A 21,298-nucleotide genomic window follows, 5' to 3' on the forward strand; every position below is an offset into this window, starting at 1 on the left:
AGGGGCCACCCCAGGGAGGGCTCCCCACCCATCTGAAGTTTGGGTTTGGGGGGGGTCTCCCAAGATGGAGGGGGCTGGCTTGAGGCTTGTTGCTGCTGAAGGCTAAGGGGAGCCCCTTACAGCAGAGAGCAGTCACCCACCCCAAGTGCCACCAAGCCCACAGGACAGCACGCATGGGGCCAAGGGCACCAACACCACCTGGCCCTGTTGCCTGGGACCACTGGGGGAGCCAGATAAGCCACAGCAGGGGAGGGGCACGGGGTGCTTGAGTGAGCTGGGCCCTTCACCCCTACACTGTGGAAGAAACAAATGAGAGCCCTCGGACAAATACCATTCTCCACCTGGGCCCGAGCCTCAGCCTGGAGGCTGGCCTGGGGGGACAGCCCTCCCCTGCAGGTTGTGTGGCCCTGGGGGCACCCACACCACCTCAGTTTCCCCGGGCTCTCCATCTCTCAAGGCCCAGTGCCAGAGCCCCAAGCCAGGGCGGCTGCTGTCATGTTATTGGCATTTTTTACCAAAGGTCATAGTGTTACTGGCCAGGAACAAAGAGCCTGGTTGTGTGGGGAGAGAAAGGTATGGGGTTTTGCGAGGGGACTGTAAACATTATAAACCAATAACTCGAGACAAAGACCAAGGTTCTGGCACCTCTGACTTCACAGAAGAGGACTTCCATCCCCGAGGAAAGGAGGGCTCAGGGGCAACCACGGACTCCCCTCCCCCACTGCCCCTCCCCCACCCTCCCGAAGCACCTCCCCCCCTCCACCTTATTTTCCGCAGCAACGTGTGGAAGGGCCGGAACAGCTCAGACATGTCTTCTGCCTTGCGGTCCAAGTTCAGGGGCCCGTCTGCGTAGACCACGAGGCCACTGCATTCAAGACAAAAGCCAGCATGGCGTGAGGCCCTGCAGCCCCCTCAGTCAGCCCCCTGGGTGAGCCCAGACCACAGCCAGGGGCTCTGAGACCACACGTTTCTCTTGTGACTGAATCTTAAATAAGTTTAGAAAAAAAGCAATGAAGATTACTCAGACTTTATCATCTTCAGAAACTGATTAGCTGATGTTCACTTGAGGGATCATAAAAGAATCATAGAAACATATCTGTTCACATCACTGCTGCAATCAGACAAATCAGCGTCAAGATTTGTTACTAAAACTACCTCCTTGAAAATGGAAACATTGGATTTGTGTTTATATTGAGCACAAATGCAAGGGTTATGAGAATCACAGATAAACCATCCACCCACAGCCCTGGCCAGAGCAAGCAGACCCCTGAGCCTCAGGGGGGGCCTGTCAGGGGCCATCCAGGGGGGCAGGATGCGCATCTCAAGGACCCTTGGCACAAAGGGGGCGAGACATCTCACAAATGTGGCATCCAGGCTGCCCACCTAGCCTCCCACGGGACTCCCAGACTCTGACCTCACTCTCCCCCATCCACACTCTGAAGTCCAGAGCGTCCTGACTGAGTCTTTCCAACTCACTGACCACAGCTGTCCGGCCTCCCGGACCCACACCCGCTGGGACAATCCAATCCTGGCCACTACCTGCCCTGCCCGACCCGAACCCTGTGAGCCCCCTCCCCCCACAGTGATCTGTGTGCTTCGTGGCTCCCCCAACTACACCCACACTGTCCCCAAGCCCACCTTTCCCTTCGAGGTCTGGTTCACGCTCCATTGCCTGCCAAGACCAGAGACAGCCTCCTGTCACCCCCAGGCAGGACGGACCCTCTCTCCCCCTCACCAGCGGCCCGTTTGCCATCTGACTCTGCACAGATGCCCCTCCAGGTAGCCCCCTTTCCACAGGCGGCACCATACCCATCTCTTCATAGGCTGCACAGCCCTGCCCAGCTCCCAGCGCGCCCCATTGCCCTTGTCCAAGGGCAGACCTATCTCTGGAGGACCCTCCTCTCGGTGCCTCCTCTCGGGGCTCCCGGGACCAGCCAACTCAGGCCTTGGCACATGGCGGGTGCCCAGGGAGCAAGCACCCACAACCCCAGCAGCTGCTCCTTGCTTCCTCGTCAGAGCACAGGTGAGGGAGGATTTGTCTGCATAAACAGAGAACTGTCTGCATGTTTCTGCAAATGAACAGAATCTCATCGCTGCATCGGGGTCAGGTCATCAGCACTCAACACAAGGTCCTCATTAGCTCAGGAACGCTTCCAATTCGGTGAGAAAGACTGATGAAACTGAATGGACTATTCTTCCCTTAGAAAGGTTAGACTCATGTGCGAAAAGAAAGATTCGAAAGTCACAGGAAAACATGGGTTGTGCCTCTCCCTAGGGCAGCAGGAGGGTCAGGGCTGTCAGAAGCGTGAGGGCGGGCGGCAGAGGATGCCCCATCCAGGCTTCTGTTCCTTCCGGTATGTTCTATGAGTCTTAACGCGAGCTGACAGTGTTCAGGGGAATCTTCCCCACACAGAACCTTGACTTCATGGGTGAATCGGTGATCTCAGCACAAAGGCAGGAAAGGGGCAGAAAGGGGTGGGTTTGGTGAATCCCCGTCCAGGCTTCCTGGCCACCTGGTCTTTCAGAAAGCAGTGAAAGGGGCCGGGAGGGACTCTGACTCCCCTCCTGGGTTCCAGGGAGGACACTGGCTGCCCCATCAGTCCGTGAGAACCAGGCCCAGGGCTGACCGCGGTTGGTCTGGAGCCTCAGAAATGAACTCGTTACGTAGGAGGGCTCCAGGTGCCGTGCCATCACAGTCCACGCAGGCCCATGCTGCGCCACCACCTAGGGGCAGGGCAGCCCCCACAGCTGAGCCTGGCAGAGGTGGAGGGGAGGGGCCCGCTGAGCGCTGCGAGGGGCTGTCAGTGAGCAGGGGAGGACACCCAGATAAGAGGAAAGCTGGGCTCTTTCCTTAGGCCACCTTTACCTGTCTTCATAATGTCCTTTGATGCACAAAAGATTTTAGCTTTGATGGAGATCAACTTACTACTTTTTTCATTTGCCACTTCTTATCATGTCAAATCTAAGATTGGCCAAACCTGGAAATATGAAGATTTATCTCCTATATTAGAGTTCTCCAGAGAAACAGACCCAGTAGGGTGTGTGTGTGTGTGTGTGTGTGTGTGTGTGTGTACGGAGGGAGAGTTTGGTTAGTTGGCTTTTTTTTTTTTTTTTGAGAGAGAGTTATTTCTTAAAATAACTGGTTCACAGAATTATGGATGGTGGCCACATCCAAAATCTGCAGAGTGAGTGCACAGGCTAGAGACCCAGAGACTCAGGGAAGAGTTGATACTGAGGTTTGAATCTGAACACAGTCTGGAGGTAGAATTCCCTCTCACTTGGGGAACTAGGTCTGTTTTCTCTTAAGGCCCTCAACTGACTGGATGAGGCCCACCCACATTATGAAGGGTAAACTCCATTACTCTGGATCCACTGATTTATTAATCTCATCTTAAAAATACCTTCCAGCAACATCCAAACTGGCATTTGACCAAATATCTGGGTACTGTGGCCTAGGCAAGTTGACACACAAAATTAATCATCACAGGGTCCAACTTTGTTCTTATGTGTGTGGCTATCCAGTTATCCCAGCATCATTTGTTGAAGATACTAACAAATTCCTTCCTCACTGAATGGTCTTGGCACCTTTGTCAAAAACCAGTTGGCTATAGATATTTGGGTTATTTTGTTGTCTTGGTTTTATTCCATTGGTCTATCCTTATGACAGTACCACACTTGTGATTAATATGACTTTGTAGTAAGTTCTGAAGTCAAGACATATGAACTCTCCAACTTTGTTTTTCTTTTTCAATATTGTTTGGACTATTCACGAGCCATTGTGGGTCCATATGAATTTGAGGTTCTTTTCTACTTCCACTAAAAAAAAAAAAAAGGCCAATGTCGTCTTTATAGGAAATGTATTGAATCTATATACAACTTTGGGGAGCACCGCCATCTTAACTGGAGTAAGTGCTCAGTCCATGAACATGGGCTATCTTTTCATTTAATTAGGTCTTTAATTTTTTTCACAAAAAATTGTGTTTTGTAGTTTTCAGTGTACGTGTTTTCCACTTCCTTGGTTAAATTCATTCCTGGGTATTTTTCTCTTTTGGATGTTGCTGGAAATCTCTCCTTTAAAATACTATTTAATTACATGCGATGAAATATTATTCAGTCTTAAAAAGGCATGAAGTTCCCACCTGCCACACGGATGAACCATGAAAATATTATGCTAAGTAAAATAAGCCAGACACAAAAGGAAAATACTGCATGATTCTATTTATATGAAGTCCTTAGAATAGTCACATTCACAGAGGAAGAAAGTAGAATAGAGGTTACCAGGGGCTGGGGGAGGGGCTGGGGAGCTAGTGTTTAACGGAAACAGTCTCAGATGAGGAGAAGGAGAGGACAGTGGCAAGACAGGGTGAACGTACTTAATGCCACTGAGGGTTAACGTGGGGGCACCTGCGGGGCTCAGTCGGTTAGGTGTCTGACTCTTGATTTTGGCTCAGGTCACCATCTCATGGTTTGTGGGTTCGAGCCCTGTGTTGGGCTCTGTGTTGAAGCCTGCTTGGGATCCTCTTTCTCTCTGCCCCTCCCCGGCTTGTGCACGTGTGCATGTGCTCTCTCTTTCTTAAAATAAATAAATAAACATTAAAACAAAGATTTAAGTGGCAAATCTTATATTATGCATATTTTACCACAATAAAAAAAATTAACATTTATTGCTTTGATTTCTGTTTACAAAAGTCATACCTATCATGCTAAGAAATTTTGTTAAGCAGAGACATACTATTTGGTACGATTTTTTTGTACTCAGCACACTGGGGATGTTTTTCCACGGCTTTTGGGATTTTTCACTAATGTTACTTAAGTGGCTGGAGTATAGTTTTTAAACAATCCCTTAATTCTACATACCCACGCACTCGTATTTTCACGATTAAAAATAACCTTCAGTAAAAATCTTTGTAAACACATATTGTGCCCTGTCCGGTCAATGCAACAAAATTCGGAGAAAGTTCTACGGCCACATGCCAAGCACTAGGGACTCTGAGTGGAAAGGCAGTGAGCACTCCTCACGTACAGCTGCCAGGCTAGTGGGGAGGCACAGACCCCATTTACATGAGATACCCCAGATGGGCAAATCTACAGACACAGGAACAGATCTGTGGTTTCCTGGGGCTGGAGGGGGGGTGGGGCGTAGGGGGTGGAGGGGACAGCTAAGGGGTAAGGGGTATGTATCTGTTTGGGGTGATGAATATGTTCTGGAATTAATGGTGACGGTTGCCCAATTCTGTACATTTACTAAAAACCATTGAATTGTACACTTAAAGTGGGTGAACTGTGTGGTATGTGCATTATATCTAACGTATTTTAAAAATAAGCGATCTAGGGTAAATATGTAACCTTGCCGGAGGCAGTGAACACCTGTATGAGGAAGGGCTGCAGGTGAGGCAGGTTGTGTGGAGACTGGGAAGGGGCTGGGTAGGGGGCTGTCACTGGTGGGGAAGCAGGTAGGCAAAGGGACCAAAGGAAGGGAGGCCAGAGCCTCCCAGGGCAGGGGCTTCTGGTGGTAGGACCACAGGATGGAATGTGGGTGGGAGGGGTGGCAAAATGAGAGAGGGGAAGGGATGGGGCTGCCTATAGCTGAGGGGGGGAGGGTGGGGAGGAGGGGAAGGGGAAAGAGGGGAGGTGAGTGGTAGAGGAGAGGGGAGAGGGAGGAGGAAAAAGGGAGGGGAAGGGGAGGGGGAAAAGGGGAGGAGAGTGGAGGGGATAGAGAAGAGGGGAAGGGAGGGGGAGAGGGAGAGGGGAAGGGGAGGGGAGGGGGAAGAGAGGGGGAGAGGGAGAGGGGGAAAAGGGGAAGGGAGGGGGAAGAGGAGAGGGGAGACAGAGGGGAAAAGGGGAGGAGAAGAGGAGGGGGGAGGGGAAAGGGGAGGGGGAAGGGGAAGAGAGAGGGGGAAAAGGGGAGGGGAGAGGGAAAAGGGGAAAAGAGGAGGGGAGGGGGAAGAGGAGAGGGGGAGGGAGAGGGGAAAAGGGGAGGGGAGTGGAAGAGGGGAGGGAGGCACAGAACTGGCCCCATTGCAGGAGGGGGAGTGTGAGGCAGGACGGGGAGTGGGTTGCAGGGGTGGAGCAGGAGCAAGGCCTGGGCTCTGGGTTCTGGGCAGTTCAGCCTGGGATGCAGCTTCGGGAGAGGGCGGCCCACTCGGAGTGGGGGCTACTGCAGAGGCTGGAGGCCGGGCCAGGCCAGCAGCCAAGACCGGCAGGTGAAGCGGGCCTTGCAGGCAGGCCCAGGTAAGCAGGTCCACCCTGATGGGGCCAGTCACCCGGGCACAGAACCTGGAGACTGTTAGTTTCCTTATTCGTGTAAACCAACTCCAACTGTTTTCAGATAAACCGTCGGGAGTGAAACTAGTCTGTCACAGTCAGAACCACGTGGAGACTCACTTTCCCCCGGGACATGTAGCTGAGTGAGGGAGGACCAGGTCCAGGGTGCCAGGGAAATGGGGGAGCTTGGGCCCAGGGTCCGGGGCTGGTACCTGAGCTGGCCGTGGACACCCTCTACCTGGGCCGGACTGGCCTCCTCCTGAACCTCCAGGCCCCCACATAGCCCTCTCTCAGACCTCAGTTTACCGCCTCTGCCTCAGGCACCTGCCCAGCGGTCACAAGGCAGAGGGCCGGGCTGGCTTGGGTTGTGCCTCTGACCTGTGACGGGCCAGAGAGACCACCTCAGAGGATGTGTTGCTCCTGGGAGAGCTCAGAGCAGGGCGTCTTCTCAACCTGGTGGGAAGGGGCTGGACGTAGGGCGAGGGGGACAGAGTGGCAGAGAGGCTACGCTCCCAGATCCCCCTCTGTCCTCAGGGGATCCCACCAACCCACATCACAGACGTGACCCTAGAAGGCTGTCATTCCAGGAGTGTTGGCTTTACCGCCAACCAAGTGTCTACGGGTCACTCTTCTCCCTTCAGCCAGAGGTCTTCCTGCCTCTGGCCCTTTGCACATGCTGCCTGCCCGCAGTCCACCACCTGCCAGGCTCCCATCCTGACTCCCGGAGCTCTGCTCCAGAACCCAGGGAGCCTCTCCCCCATGCTACCAGCTCTTGTCCACTCCAGAGGGTCCTGCTCCAAGCCCCCTACCCCACCCCAGCATCCAGAACACTCCACAGCAACTGCTCGTTTCACCTACCCGTGCACTCCCCACGGGCAGAATAGTGTCCCTGGGGACAAGCACAGGGTCAGGTACACAGCAGGTGCTCCACACGTGCTCGCTGGGCAAATACAGACACAGCAAGGCCCAGGCCCCACCCCGTGCAGCTGTGATGCTGCCTGTCTGGCCCAGAGCAGCCACCAAGGACAGTGAGGAAGGAGAGAGGGAGCATCAGGCACCTGGGGAGGTGACCCTGAAGGGGGCGGCTCCGGGAACAGTTTCCTCCTGGAAGGAAGGAGGATTTCGGCCACGGCCAGGCAGCCTGGCTCTGAGGCTGTAACCCCTGCCTCTGCTCGAGGGCTGGTGAGGTTCTGAGGTGGACGGGGGTGGCTGTAGTGAGGCCACCCTCCTGGCCAAGCCGAGCCGAGCCCCTCTGCTCCCCATGCTCTGCGCTTGGGGCCCCTGCATCTGCTCCCACTTCTGGCCGGCCTGGCCTGCACCTGCTCTCCCTTCAATCCAACTACAAAGCTGCCTCCCTTCGCTGTGACTTGGAGCCCCCTCATTTCTGGGGACTTCTGAGGGAACTCCACACGGGGCTGCCAGGGGGGACGACAGGGCAAGGGCCCAGCCCACGGGGCCCTCACTCTCCCTCCCAGGACAAGGGACAGAGAAGGAACAGAAGCGCAGATGTGTGCGGGGCAGCCGTGGTCTGCAAACAGGGTGCAGTGATGCCAGTCAGGGAGAGGTGGCCTCAGGTGGCCACTCGGTGACAATAGAAAGGCCCGAGACCATGGTCCTGTGGTCACCGGGCCTGGGCCAATGCTGACAGGTAGGCTGGTAAAGGGCTGAACAGACCCACTCGGCAGGCTTCAGGGTGAGAACCCGGAAGCCATGCGCTCAGGCTGTCTGATGCCTCACCTTATCCTACACCGGGGTTTATTTTAAAACCGCCTAAGAGAGTCTGGTGCTCCCATGAGGCTTAGAACAGGCAAGTCCGTCCTGACCCGAGATGCAGGGTGCTGCCCGGCCCCCGGGGTGCTGTGCGGGGCTCCTCCCCACGGGGCAGCTCGTCAGAGCAGGCCGGTCAGTGCGCACCTGCGCCGGCCTTTGTGCGCTGTGAGGCAGCTCCGAAGGAAAGGCAGCCTGGGAACCCCATCGCGCGGCCACAGACCCCACGAGGGGGCTCCGTGGCGGGGGCACCTGATCCTGAGCTTCCAGGCACTCGCCAAGGAATTTAGGAAAGAACCAGGGCCAGGCCAGGGGCTGGGCGCTTCCCGCAAAGCGGCGTGTGAACCGCAGAGGAAGGGCAAAGCCGGCTCTCACGGGAAGGGCTGCAGACCCTAGCGCCCCCCGCCCCATAAACATTAAGGCCCCGGCTCGAAGCAGCGTTTTCTTCTACACGTTTGGCCACAGAGAACCATTGCCTAGAAAGCAAACGATGTAACAAAATCACATGGCCCCGTCCGAGGGGACGCTCCAGGACATGTCAGGCCGGACCACGTGAGTTGGCCCACTGGGGACGTCTGTCCTCTGCCTCCTCCAGCTTCGGGGGGAGGGAGAGTCCCGGAGCCCAGCAATTGAGGCGACTGTGACATGTTGCCCCTCTGGTGTGATGGGACCCACTCCTGTTTTCCCTGATTAGGACACCGTCTCCTGGGGACAAGGACAACAGAAGGAGGCACCAGGCCCAAGGGGTTCTGGCAAACTGAGACCCCCAGGGAAGCCGGCTCTGAGGACACAGCCAGGCCACGGAGACTGAGGCCAGGCGGCCGCCCCCTTGCCCCACCCAGGAAAGTGAGGTGTCCAGAGGGCGCTGCTCAGGGTTCCCTGGGGTCCTGGGAAGTGACAGCCGCTCGCCCTGGCCCGTCTCCCAGCCTTTCCTCAGCTGAGCCTCTGCTTATCTCTGGGGTCTCAGGGCAGCGGCAGGTGCTTCTGGGCCAGCCCAGGGCGGGGTCTGCCCGCAGCTCCCACACTTCCGCACGGCACACCACGAGTCCCGCCCCCTGTAGGCGAGGGAAGCCCCTCTGGCCCAGAAGCTGGCCCCATCCTGCGGCACCGCCACTGCCCTCCCTGCTCCCGCCACCACACCCCCATTTCCCAAGGAGGGGATTCTGTGCCTGGACCAGTCCTGGCCTCCGCGTCACCCCACACTCCCCCAGGGCGGCTTTCGCTGACGATCACATCCACAATAGGCATGTGCTCCGAGGACTCCCGTCCTCTCTGCCCAGCTGCACGCCTGCACACCAGCTGCCCACCGGGCCCCTCCCTAACTTCCAGGTCCACAGAGACCCCCGTGGCCCATTGCCCTCCTCCTCCCTCTGTGACCGCCCTCCCCCCGCCCCCTCAGGGCAGTCCCTGTGTGGGAGTCAGGGTGTGGCTGAACAGCAGTGGACCAAGCCCACAACACCTGGGCTCTGACCTTGGCTCGGGGAAGCTCTGGGCACCCAGCAAGTGATTGAGCACTTCCTGCCTTGGCATACTTAGGGCCCAACTGTGTGCTGCCCGGCGTCTCTGAGCCCACCAGACCCCAAAGGCCCAAGCCTGAGCTCCCCTGCTCTGGCCACTCATCTCCCCCACCCCCCCAGCAGGAAAGGCTCCCGCCCAGGCACGCCCCCGCCCCGTGGCCAGACCAGCTGCTCCCACCTCCTCTTCACCTGACAGCTGTCATTTCACCTCCACGCCAGCCTTGAATGGCTCGGGTAACCCCGTCACACCCGCCCACGGGAGCCAGGGGCGTCCCACCCTCTCGTTACGCGCAGCCTCCCCCCACGGCCCGAGCTGGGCGCTCTGCTTCTGCGGGCACCCCACGTGGCTCCGTGCGGTGTGCGGGGTGCTCCTCCCCTGGGCTGTGAGTCCAGCGACTGTCCACATCACCTGTCCAGCCGGGTGTTGGGTGTCCAGCCATCTCGCACTATCTAGGGTGGGGGGTCCCCCCCTCACCCTCAGAACACTGGTGAGGGGCGCCAGCAGGCCTGCGTGGTGCTGTGCAGGCGGCTGACAGCCAGCGTTGGGGGTGTAAGTGCCAGAAGGGGCCCAGTCCTCCACAGTCCTGCCCGGCTTCTGCACGGCGGCTGCCCCGGGCCGGGGGAGCACTCACCACACGATGGCCAACCTGGGGATGGTGAACATGAGGGCCGGTTCATAGTCGTCAATCATGTCCTGGGTCAGGTACCCGAAGTCCAGGGCCCTGGCCGAGGGGCAGAGAGCAAGAAAGCAAGAAGGGTGAGGCCTGCCCGCCCACACCCACCGCGGCCCCGGCCACCCTCACCTGCGCCTGTGCTCAGCAGACAGCCAGGAAGGTGACACTGGACACCGTGGGCCCTCACACGCACACGGGGCCACTGCTGGAACCCGCTGCACTCCAGAAGGCCCGAGCAGGCCTGGTGCTTCCCTCTCCCCACTTTTCTCCTGCCTGCCTCGCCTCCGAGACGGAGGGTGCTGGGAGGGGAAGGGGCGCTTGCTGAGGGGGGCCCACGGGCAGTGATGGCATCCAGCCAACCAAATGGCTTGAGCGGCAAGAACAAACAGGGCACAAAAACACTGCCCCAGATGACCTGACGCCTGACGCTTCCCCCGAGGAAACTGCCCTCCCGGATTTATCCGCACTCCCCAGGCAAACGCAGCGGCTCTCTCTCTCTGCTCAGTGAGCTGGCGCCTGCTGGCACCACGGAGGGAGGCTCCGAGTAAAAGGAACTTTATGCCATCGTGTTTTTCAGCAGCTTGAAGTGTCCTTCACATACATCCAACAGCGAATAACACGTCTTTAATTGTGATGTGACATTAGGCAATTTCAAAACTTACCTAATACCACACAGCACTAGCTAAACAGGAGAAACATTCTAGACTAAACTTTAGTCTCAAAGTCTGACTTCAATTACTGCCCAAAGCACGACAAGACTGCTGATGATTCGCTCCACAGAGCCTTGTTCGGGAGCTCCATCCTGGCCTGTGGAGATGAGGAAATGAGAAGGGAAGAAGAGGGAGGGGGTGAGGCCGTGAGGAGGTGGGATGAAGACTGAGCAGGAGAGGAAGGTGAAGAGGTGAGGAGGTGAGGAGGGTAGGGAGGTGAGGGAGGGAGTGGGGAGTGAGGAGGGTGAAGAGGTTTGGAGGTTGGAGGTGAGGAAGGGAGGAAGGTGAGAAAGGCATGGAGGTGTGGAGGTGAGGCTAGAGGAGGTGAGGAAGATGGGAAGATAAGCAGGTGTGGAGGGTAAGGGGATGAGGAAGGTATGGAGGTGAGGGGGTTTAGAGGCATGAAAATGAGGAGATGAGGAAGTCAGAGAGGTGAGGTGGGTATGGAGGTGAGGAAGATGGGGTGGTGAGGAGGTGAGGTGGGGGGGAGGTGAGGAGGTGAGGCAGGGGGGAGGTGAGGAGGTGAGGTAGGGGGGAGAGAGGAGGTGAGGCAGGGTAGGGGGAGTGATGAGGTGAGGGGGGGAGGGAGTGAGGAGGTGAGACAGTGGGGAGTGAGGTGAGGCGGGGTAGGGGGAGTGGTGAGGTGAGGGGGGAGGGAGTGAGGAGGTGAGACAGTGGGGAGTTAGGTGAGGCAGGGGGGAGGTGAGGAGGTGAGGCAGGGTGGGGGGAGTGAGGAGGTGAGGCAGGGGAGTGAGGAGGTGAGGCATAGAAGAATAAGAAGGTGAGGCAGGGGGGAGTGAGGAGGTGAGGCAGGAGGGAGCAAGGAAGTGAGGTGGGGGGAGTGAGGAGGTGAGACAGTGGGGAGTGAGGAGGTGAGGCGGGGTGGGGGGAGTGAGAAGGTGAGGTGGGGTGGGGGGAGTGAGGAGGTGAGACAGTGGGGAGTAAGGAGGTGAGGCGGGGTGGGGGGAGTGAGGAGGTGAGGCAGGAGGGAGCAAGGAGGTGGGGGGAGTGAGAAGGTGGGGTGGGGTGGGGGGAGTGAGGAGGTGAGACAGTGGGGAGCGAGGAGGTGAGGCGGGGTGGGGGGAGTGAGGAGGTGAGGCAGGAGGGAGCAAGGAGGTAAGGTGGGGGGGAGTGAGAAGGTGCGGTGGGGGGGAGTGAGGAGGTGAGGCAGGGTGGGGGGAGTGAGGAGGTGAGACAGTAGGGAGTGAGAAGGTGAGGCGGGGGGCGGGGAGCGAGGAGGTGAGGCAGGAGGGAGCAAGGAAGTGAGGTGGGGGGAGTGAGGAGGTGAGACAGTGGGGAGTGAGGAGGTGCGGGGTGGGGGGAGTGAGAAGGTGGGGTGGGGTGGGGGGAGTGAGGAGGTGAGACAGTGGGGAGCAAGGAGGTGAGGCGGGGTGGGGGGAGTGAGGAGGTGAGGCAGGAGGGAGCAAGGAGGTGGGGGGGGTGAGAAGGTGGGGTGGGGTGGGGGGAGTGAGGAGGTGAGACACTGGGGATCGAGGAGGTGAGGCGGGGTGGGGGGAGTGAGGAGGTGAGGAAGGGTGGGGAGTGAGGAGGTGAGGCGGGGGGCGGGGAGCGAGGAGGTGAGGTGGGGGGGAGGTGAGGACCCCAGCTCTCCGTGCGGCCTGCCACAGCTCTGCTCCTCCACGGGGGGAACTTCCCTGCAGGACGTGTGCTCTGGGCGCGGAGGGGAGCGGAGGAAAGTGACTGGTGGAGCTGAGGAAGGAGGCTCTGGGTCTGCCCGCCGCTTGCTGGGGGAAGGTGACTTGGTAGCAGAAGGGGGCTGGAGCCTTCCCCCCACCGCTGCAGGCGCCCCGTCCCTGCCTTGCCCGGGCTCCCAGCCGGCCTCTTTCCTCTTTCTGGGGAGGAGAGGGGCCCTGTGGCGGCCGGGGGGGGGGGGGGGGGCGGGGGGTGGCCCTCACCTCTCCACGGTCTCGCAGAACAGCACAATGACCTCCTGCTGCACGTAGTACTCCCTGGGCGACTTCACGGGCACCATGGCAGAGACATAGCTGCAATCACAGCCGGAGAGTGAGGGCTGCCTGCCAGCCACGCGTCCCCCCACCCCCGCCGCCTCTCAAATGAAAGCCACGTCAGCTTCCTACGCGCACGCCTCCCAGCAGGGCCATGTCTATTTTAAAGCAGGGTCAGCCTGGTCCAGTGCCTCCTGGCCCCCCGGCCCTGCCCCGTCTGGGCCCCGACCGCCCACTTCTGCGACGCCCCTGCCCCGGGCACCCACCCTGGTGAGCGCGTGAGAATCAGTGCAAGAATGAACGCGCGTGTGGTGGGGGTGGGGGCGGCCAGGACTGGGCGGTGTGAGCATGGGGGCCTCGCGGGCAAGTGACACTTTGTCCAAATGTCCCCCAGGGTGAGAACGTGTTTCTTTCCTTCTGAGTCAGTAGCTCTAACTTTTCCTCGTTACAAAAGCTTGTCTGGAAGAGGACGCAGAAAACAACTGTCCATGCTCCCACCGCCTAGAGAGAACCGCCTTTAACATCCAGGCTGGTTTCCTCCCCGAGGTCATCGGGTCACACGATGGAGACGGCTTTTACTAACTGGGATCACCGTTGTGTGGATTTGGGGTCCCACTGTTTCTCGCCTACCGCGAGCGTCTCCGCGCCCGTGGGAGCTGGTGGCGTGCCTGACTCCCGGTCCTGCGCTTCTCCAAAGCCCTGTGAGGAGGCCCCCAGGCCCCACCTGTGTCCTCCGGGGAAGGAGCAGGTGAGGGCAGCCTGTGGGGAGTGGGGCGGGAGGCACTGGCTGGACAGCGGGCAGGAGGGGACGGGTGGAGCTCACGGCAGGTGGTGGTGCTGGGGGATGGGGGGGAGGGCACCCTGTGACCCTCACAGACCCCCCCTAACCTGGGGAGGTGCCCTCACCCTCGTCCCAGGGAGCTGGAGCGTCCCCGTGGCCCAGGAGCCACGGCCACCTCTCCCTTGCTCTGCCGTGCCCCAGATCTGAGCGCATGGAAGTGATGCTCGGGTGTTTGTGGAGTGAGTGGGTGAACAGTCGGGATCAGGGGGCAGCTGACGACCAATAAGCCCCTTACGGTGAGCCCAGTCACCAGGGGAGGCGAGGCAGGAGGTCAGAGGTGAGAGGTCAGAAGCAGGAAGTGAGGCAGGTGGTCAGAGTGGGAAGGTCAGAGTCAGGAAGCGAGGTGGGAAGCAGAGGGTAGAGGTCAGAGGTGGGAAGTGAGGCAGGAGGTCGGAGGTGGGGGGTGGGTCAGAGGCGGAGGCGAGGCAGGAGGCAGAGGGGAGCAGCAGAGCCTCTGGCGGGTGGCACGTCCACTCTGGGTGACGGCCACTTGCAGGAAGCTCCCGGGTCTTTAGCGCTGGGGTGCATCAGGGAGAGGCAGAGGGGGTGGGCCAGACCCCCGGGAAGGTCACCCAGCCTGACCCCCCAACGGCCCCACGTTGGGCCTCCGGGGTTAACTACACGGACTGATGGCCCTGAACCGCCATCAGTGGGACGCGCTGCAGGGCTGGGGCCTCCCCCTCAGGGTCACCTCAGCTCGAACTCAGCAAACAGGACGTCGAAGTGCCTCAGCGCCTCCCTCATCTTCTCCGTGTAGGTGCTGAGGTCCCGCAGCGCCTGATCGCGGAGGGCGCCCCGCACGTCCTCCAGGCTGCGCGTCAGCTCCTTGGCCAGCGGGCGCATGGCCATGCTCTCCAGCTCGCGGTTCATGATGATGGAGCCGGCGGCCAGGCACTGTGGGCAGAGAACGCGGGGCGGGTCACTCAGAGCCTCCTGGAGCCCGAAGGCCCGGGGTCCTTCCTCCCCCCCGCCCGGCTCTGCAGAGCCCGAGCTCAAGAGCCACCACGGAGGGCTGTGGTGCCAGAGCCGCGGGGACCGTGATGCGGGACAGGAAGGCACAAGAGTGGTGGCTGGGCCCGGGTGTGACCCTCCTCCCCTGGGCCCCGCTCCCAGGAGCACCCTCGCCTCCTACTGTCTCCTCGCTCTGGGGCCAGCGGTCTCTCCTAACCCAGAGTAGCCATGGCCGCGACAGCACATACTCCCCCTGTGGCTGATAGGGTCCCCCACACAGACCCGGACGTGGGCAGAAAGGGAAGGCGGACCCACCGAGGCTCTTGGGTCTGGGGGCTCCGTACAGGGGCCCCGGTCAGGTGACTCCTGCCCCCTCCACGCCCAGCCCACAGACTGGGAATGGGTGCCTGGGAGTCCCTGACACCAGGTTGGGGTGGCACTCAGGGCCAACCGGGCTCCCTGACACCACTGCCCTTTCTAGGCAGTAAAGACGCCCCACTTCCACAAATGCTCACAGACCTTCCTCTGAGCCAAGACTCATCAGTGCGGGACGCCCGGCTTCTGGGAGATAAGGAGGGTCCCTCCGTGCCCGCAAATCTGCCCACACCTGTCCTGGGCTGTGGGAGGCAGGTCACAGGCCTGTGCGGGCTGCGTGTACCTCCCCAGCTTCTTCCACTCGTCCGGTGACCTGGGGTACTCGTCAGACCCGGGCCCTGGCCAAGGGGCGGCCACGCAATCCCTGCGTGGGGCTGTGGTGTTGTGGGACTCCCCTGCCCACCTCGGGCCAGCACCCATCAACGTCTTATCCTGTCAGCAGTGACCCAGAGGGGAGCTGGGACTACAAGCACTTTCCCGGGGGGCGGAGTGTGGTGTCGCTGATTTCCCACCCACCCTGGAGGGGAGTGTGGAGCTGGCTGGCACCGGGACCACACGGGAGAGACGGCGCCCAGTGCCATGGGGCCCAGGACCTACATCATGTCATGGCTCCACAGCTCCCTGCCCCTGGGACCCACTCTACAGTGGTGAGAACTGAGACCAGAGACAGGGCTAGCCTGCCTGGGGCCACCCACACCAACTGGGGCCTTGGCGAGGACACCCTCCCATCAGGCAGCTTGGGCGAGCGGGGTGAGAGGGGTCAGGTGGGGGACACACAGGGCCAGGCCGTGCCCGAGGAAGACAGGGCATTCCCGAGATTCACTGGGAGGGAGGCAGACACAGGCTGAGAACCCCAGCACGGCCAAGGGAGGGGTCGCGAGGTGTGGGTACGGGAAACAGCGGGCTGGGGCGAGGCTGGTCCGGCCACCACAGGTCAGGCACCCTCCTCTCAGGCTGCAGTCTCCTCGCTGGGAGATGAAGGTCAAGGTCTGAGGGGTGGAGAGGGTGGTGGCTCCACTGAGGCATCCGAACGCAGCTCCCAGCCCCTGGGCAAGAATGACCCCTCCTGTCAGAGGGCGAGGGAAACACTGCTCCTAATTTAGGATTGTTGCTGGTAAGAACCACCTGGAGACCCTTCACATCTGGGGGCCTGAGAACCTCACAGAAATTGCACGTGAAGCTTCGTGCCCATATTGGCTTATGTACATCTGGAGGGAGCAGGTTCATGGCTTTCCCACACCTCCAAAGGGGTGTGCGGCCTAATCAGAACGTGCCATCCGTAACCCATGGTGGGTGGGGTTCTTGAAGGGGGAGGGAGACACCAGGTCCCTGCCCCCACAGGTGCACACAGGTGCGGCCCAACGCCCCACACCGTGACCCTGGACCCAGCTGGCTGCCCGCTACCTCGGCCCCAAACCACAGCTGGCCCGCCAGGCTGTCATGCCGGATCTCCTCGGGGAACTTGACGCAGAAATCCCGTGGGGCTCGGTCGTGGGGGATGCACACATCCATGATCTGGTTAATGATGTTTAACACGTTGTCCTGAATCAGAAACAGAGAAAGGGCGCTAAGACACAGCCCCAGCTGGTGGCCGTCAGGTACTGCTTGAAAAATATGAAAAACACATACAGTGCGTTTTCCTGTTCTTTGAGATCATGAGGGTGATATGGTAATGGATCCCTGCTTGCTCTGCAATTGCTACAAAAAGTTCGCATGGTCCGGAAGCACCCAGAGTGAAGTCCCGCTCCCCCTTCCCCACGCCCCTTCCTCACACTCATGTAGCCAGAGCGCGGGCAGTGCTGTGGCTATTACTCTGTGATCTCCTCTGCTCACCGCGGGCCTGGGGGAGCCTCCCACGTCACCACGTAGATTTTTCCTTGCCCTTTGTACCGGCCGCTGGCCGTATGCCTTTGTCTTCCCCTGCTGACCCACGCCCACTCCCTGCAGGACTGTCCCTGAACACCTCTCTCGCAACACCTGTACATGAATTTCCTACGACAGAGCCGGAGAAATGGCACTGCTAGGTGGACAGGTACACAAAAAGTTCACTTTGAACCGCCACAAGCCTGTGTCATCCTGGGTCTGTTCACGATACAGACAAGCTCAGCTGTCCGGGAGTAAGGCCACCGAGGGACAGTATGTAAAACCAGGCTTCTCAAACCCGCCACAGAGGACTCCAAGGCCTGTCCTATGTGAGGGCCTCCCCCCGCACCAGTGACCACAGGGGCCAGGGCATCTGGCAGACTCAGCAACCAGGGCCGGGGGCAAAGCCACTGTCCTCTCTGAACCTCAGTTTTGTAGACAGAGCAGGCCGAGCATCCCCTCAGACTCTTCTCGAACCAGCAGATCAATCACGACAACATGTCAGTCAGCCAGCGAGGAAGAAGTGTCCCCTTCCTTCCAGGAGGTGGAGACCCTGACTCCGCCCCTCACGGCTGTGCAACCTGGGATGGGCCGCTTAACTTCTCTGATCGTCCAGGAGGCCTGGAAAAGGAGACCAGCCCTTCAGGAGGGCTGTGTGAGCTGGAGGCTGTAAGACTCTTGGCTCCGTTTGGCCCACAGCAAGTCTTAATACATGGTAACGTTTGTTCTAAAGACTCATGAGAATTATTTTACTTAATTTCCTCATGTTCAAAACACAAAGGATAAGAAACTGTTTTGAACTCTTTGTACACATAAGGGAAGCATGCTCATTTTATTGCTTCTTAAATCACATTCATTCTTTTCTTAAAATCATCCTGTTCTTTACACATCTACCATTCACCGTCTGGAATTATAGGAACATTGAAAGTTTAGTTTTTTTCTTTAATTTGTTAAGGATAAAATTAAGGCACATTTACCACAGGAAAATTGGAAACAGTGGAAAACACAGAAGCAGGGAAAGTGTCGCCGGAGGAAAGACCGCACGTTGGGCACGGTTCCTTTTCAGTCTTGTATTCTGCCGCTGTCACGGTCGCACGCCTGCCCGTCTCCACAAGCCCCACCTGTGATGGACAGCTATGTACGGTCCCAGCACACGGGCTGTCCCAGCACTGTCTCTCTCTCTCTCAAAAATAAATAAACATTTAAAAAAAAGGAAGCAGATATGGAAGATCACTATAGGTGGGAAGCATGACCTTTCTAATGCAAAAGTCAATGCATTAAACCCTGAAGGAAATTCTGCCTCGCAACACAAAAACTAAAAATAAAATTCAACCAACGTCAAGTGGTACTGCTGGGAGTTCCTTTTTAAAGGCTTTCTGAGTAGGAAAGCCCCTTTCTGGTGATTCAACAAGCTAACGAACAAATAGGGGCAGTCACAATAGTTAGCACTAGGTGTTTGTCTGCTATTAGGGGGAGCCAGGGCTCTGACCTCCTGTGAGCTGCTTGGACCCACTCCCCACCCTGCCTGGCCCGCCAGGACATCAGCTGCCCGAGGATGAGGGTCTCCTTCTAGTCTCGGCTGGGCCCCCAGTGCCCAGAACCGTGCTGAACACAGAGTGTATCTCAGGAAGCAGTTGCAGGGCCTCCAATTCCGGCCAATGTGCAAGTGACAGGAACCGAATTTGCCTCCCTCAAGCAACAACAACAGTAACGGGAAAAGCAAGACCATGGTTCCCAAGACACTAGCCACCAGGCAGAAGAGAGATGGGCAGGACAGCCCTGATTGCCTGGCTCGCGGCCCAGAGCAACCGTTCAGGGCCCGGCCCAGAGGCAGGGCCCCCAGGCGGGACCCAGCAGACTCCCCAGTGAAGAGCAGAGCTGAGAGTCCAGAGGACCGGGACAGTAGAAGAAGAGGCCCTGAGCCAGAGGACAGAGAGCTGCCCAGGGAAAACCACGCGGATCCGGGAGGGCCCTGTGAGGACACATGCCCGCGAGACCAGCAAGGAGGCAACGCACGCAGTGGAGGCAGCGGCGGCCAGAGCTCAGTTCTGTTCATGGGGCAGAAGGCAGAGCACCCAGAAGTGTTGCGGCTGTGGTGATGAGGGTGGTTGGCACCAGATTAAACTCAGCTCTGACCCCCCCAACTTTTTTTTTTTAATGTTTATTTATTTTTGAGAGAGAGACAGACAGAGCATGAGCAGGGAAGGAGCAGAGAGAGAGAGGGAGACACAGAATCCGAAACAGGCTCCAGGCTCTGAGCTGTCAGCACAGAGCCCGACGCGGGGCTCGAACTCACAAACTGCGAGATCATGACCTGAGCCGAAGCCGGACGCTCAACCGACTGAGCCACCCAGGCGCACTCCCCCCGACCCCCGCCAACATCTTTAAAAAATAGGATCCAAAGGATCAGACGGTTTCTGAGTAACCAAACCACATTATAAAACAAAGCTCAAAAAGACCGGTAGGAATACAAAATTATTCAGCTCCCAGAAAGGCGAGATTTGTAATGTCAGACGTTTAATAAAAAATCACCAGGCTTGCAAAGGATTAAGAAAAGATGACACATGATAAAAAGAAAACTCAGGCCGACCTGATGCAGGTGGTGCAGTGGCCACCGGGGGACATGGTGGAGGAGGAGCTGAGCCTTACAACAGACTCCCACGTGTCCCAAAAGTTCGCTGAGGCCACAAAGAAAAAGGGCCCACGCCGATCTAGGAGGGAAACGACACTATCTGAGAGGAAAACAAATCCACTGGATGAGGTTAAGCCCAGATGAGACATTTCATTAGAAAAGAACAACAAACCTGAAGACAAAGCAACTCTCCAGTGAGTCTGAGAACAAAACACATAACAAAACACATAACAGCTCATCGCTGAGTGTCAGACTTCAACATGTCAAAGAGGGCGCCGGGGGGGCTCAGGCGGTTAAGCGTCCAACTTCGACTTCGGCTCAGGTCCTGATCTCACAGCTGGTGGTTTCGAGCCCCATATAGGGCTCTGCCCTCCCAGCACGAAGTCTGCTTTGGATCCTCTCTCTCCCTCTCTCTGCCCCTCCCTTGCTTGCTCTCTCTCTCTCTCTCTCTCAAAAAATAAATAAGCATAAAAAGAAAAGATGTCAAAGGGGCTTATCACTCAAGACCTGAAAGAAGGAAGGGGACAGCAAAAATCTTTGAAGCAATTACGACCAACTTTTGTCCAATTTAATGACCAACAATAAACTCAAGGTCCAAGAAGTTCCATGAACCCAAAGCACAGGGAACACGAAGAAAGCTGCACCCAATCACAGCATGATAAAATTGATAGAAACCAGTGAAAAGAGAAAACTTCACACGTAGTAAGAGGAAAAGATACTACACACACAGAACAAAGCCTCAGGTGACTCTGGGTCCATGGGAACAGGGCAAGTGAGAAGGCACCAGAACGCTGTCTCCCAGGCACTGAAGAGCCAGGAATCCCAGGATCCCTGTCCCGCCTGCCAGCGGTGTCCATGGGAGGCGGCGATAGCCAGCACCGTGCTCGGTGGTGAAACCGCACGCTTTCCCCAACACTGACGTGCGGATCCAGCGTGGTCCCGTTCGGCCCCTCAGCGGGCGGTTTCGTAGACTTTTATACGCAGCTGCTCTATTTCGTACAGAAATGCGAAGGACTGAGAGCAGCCCCCACGACTTCGGAACAGAAGAACAAAGTTGGAGATCTGACACGACGTGATTTAACACCAAGGATAAATCTGCCGCCCTAATCAGGACGGTGTAGAAGTGGCCCGAAGTCGGGCAGATCAAGGGAACAGAACAGACAGCCCAGAACTAGGCCCACACGTATCTGGATACTGATTGTCAATAAAGGTGTCATTTAGTACAGAAAATGCAGCCTGTTCAGTGGAGAAAGGACAGTCTTTTCAGCACGATGTGCAGGCACAACTGAAAATTCATTTGCAAAAATAAATAAAAAACGTCGGTGCGGTCCTCACACTGTGTCCTGACGTTATGTCAATATGGATCATAGTTCTGAAGCCACAGAACTTCTAGAGGAAAACACGGGGGGGCAATCTGATGACCCCGGGTCAGGCCAAGACTTCTTAGAGAACACGTCAAAGGCACGACCTACGAGGGGGAAAGTGGGTAACTGACCTTTCTCAAAATCTAAAACTTATGTCCTTCACAAAACTGGGCAGAGAATGAGAGAACAAGCCACAGACGGGGAGAAAATAATTGTACGTCATAATGTGATGCAGGCTGCTGTCCAGAGTATATAAGGAACGCCCAACAGTCAGTACGGAAACAATGCAGTCACTGCAAAGGGAGGGTGCTGTGAGGAGCTCCCCGGCCTTGCCGCGGAGCTGGTCGGCCTTCCTGGGACTCCCCCGGCCCCG

The 21,298-nt window shown here is 57.9% G+C and overlaps 1 protein-coding gene across 3 annotated transcripts in view; it reads right to left on the reverse strand.

Moving 5' to 3' along the window:
- Positions 1 to 21,298, reverse strand: part of ZFYVE28 (zinc finger FYVE-type containing 28) — a 117,860-nt gene that overhangs the window by 34,651 nt on the left and 61,911 nt on the right. For 2 of the 3 annotated variants that reach the window (XM_060655545.3, XM_060655547.3), the window contains exons 3-7: positions 16,471 to 16,608; positions 14,432 to 14,634; positions 12,849 to 12,938; positions 10,181 to 10,270; positions 764 to 865 (exon numbers count right to left, since the gene is read on the reverse strand). In XM_060655545.3, coding sequence (XP_060511528.2) covers positions 764 to 865; positions 10,181 to 10,270; positions 12,849 to 12,938; positions 14,432 to 14,634; positions 16,471 to 16,608 — 623 coding nt within the window. The remainder of the gene's footprint in view (positions 1 to 763; positions 866 to 10,180; positions 10,271 to 12,848; positions 12,939 to 14,431; positions 14,635 to 16,470; positions 16,609 to 21,298) is intronic. The other variant, XM_060655546.3, reaches the window with a different exon arrangement.

The sequence above is a fragment of the Panthera onca genome, chromosome B1 (assembly GCF_046562875.1).
Source record: "Panthera onca isolate mPanOnc1 chromosome B1, mPanOnc1 haplotype 2, whole genome shotgun sequence".
In the NCBI taxonomy this organism is placed as follows: domain Eukaryota; kingdom Metazoa; phylum Chordata; class Mammalia; order Carnivora; family Felidae; genus Panthera; species Panthera onca.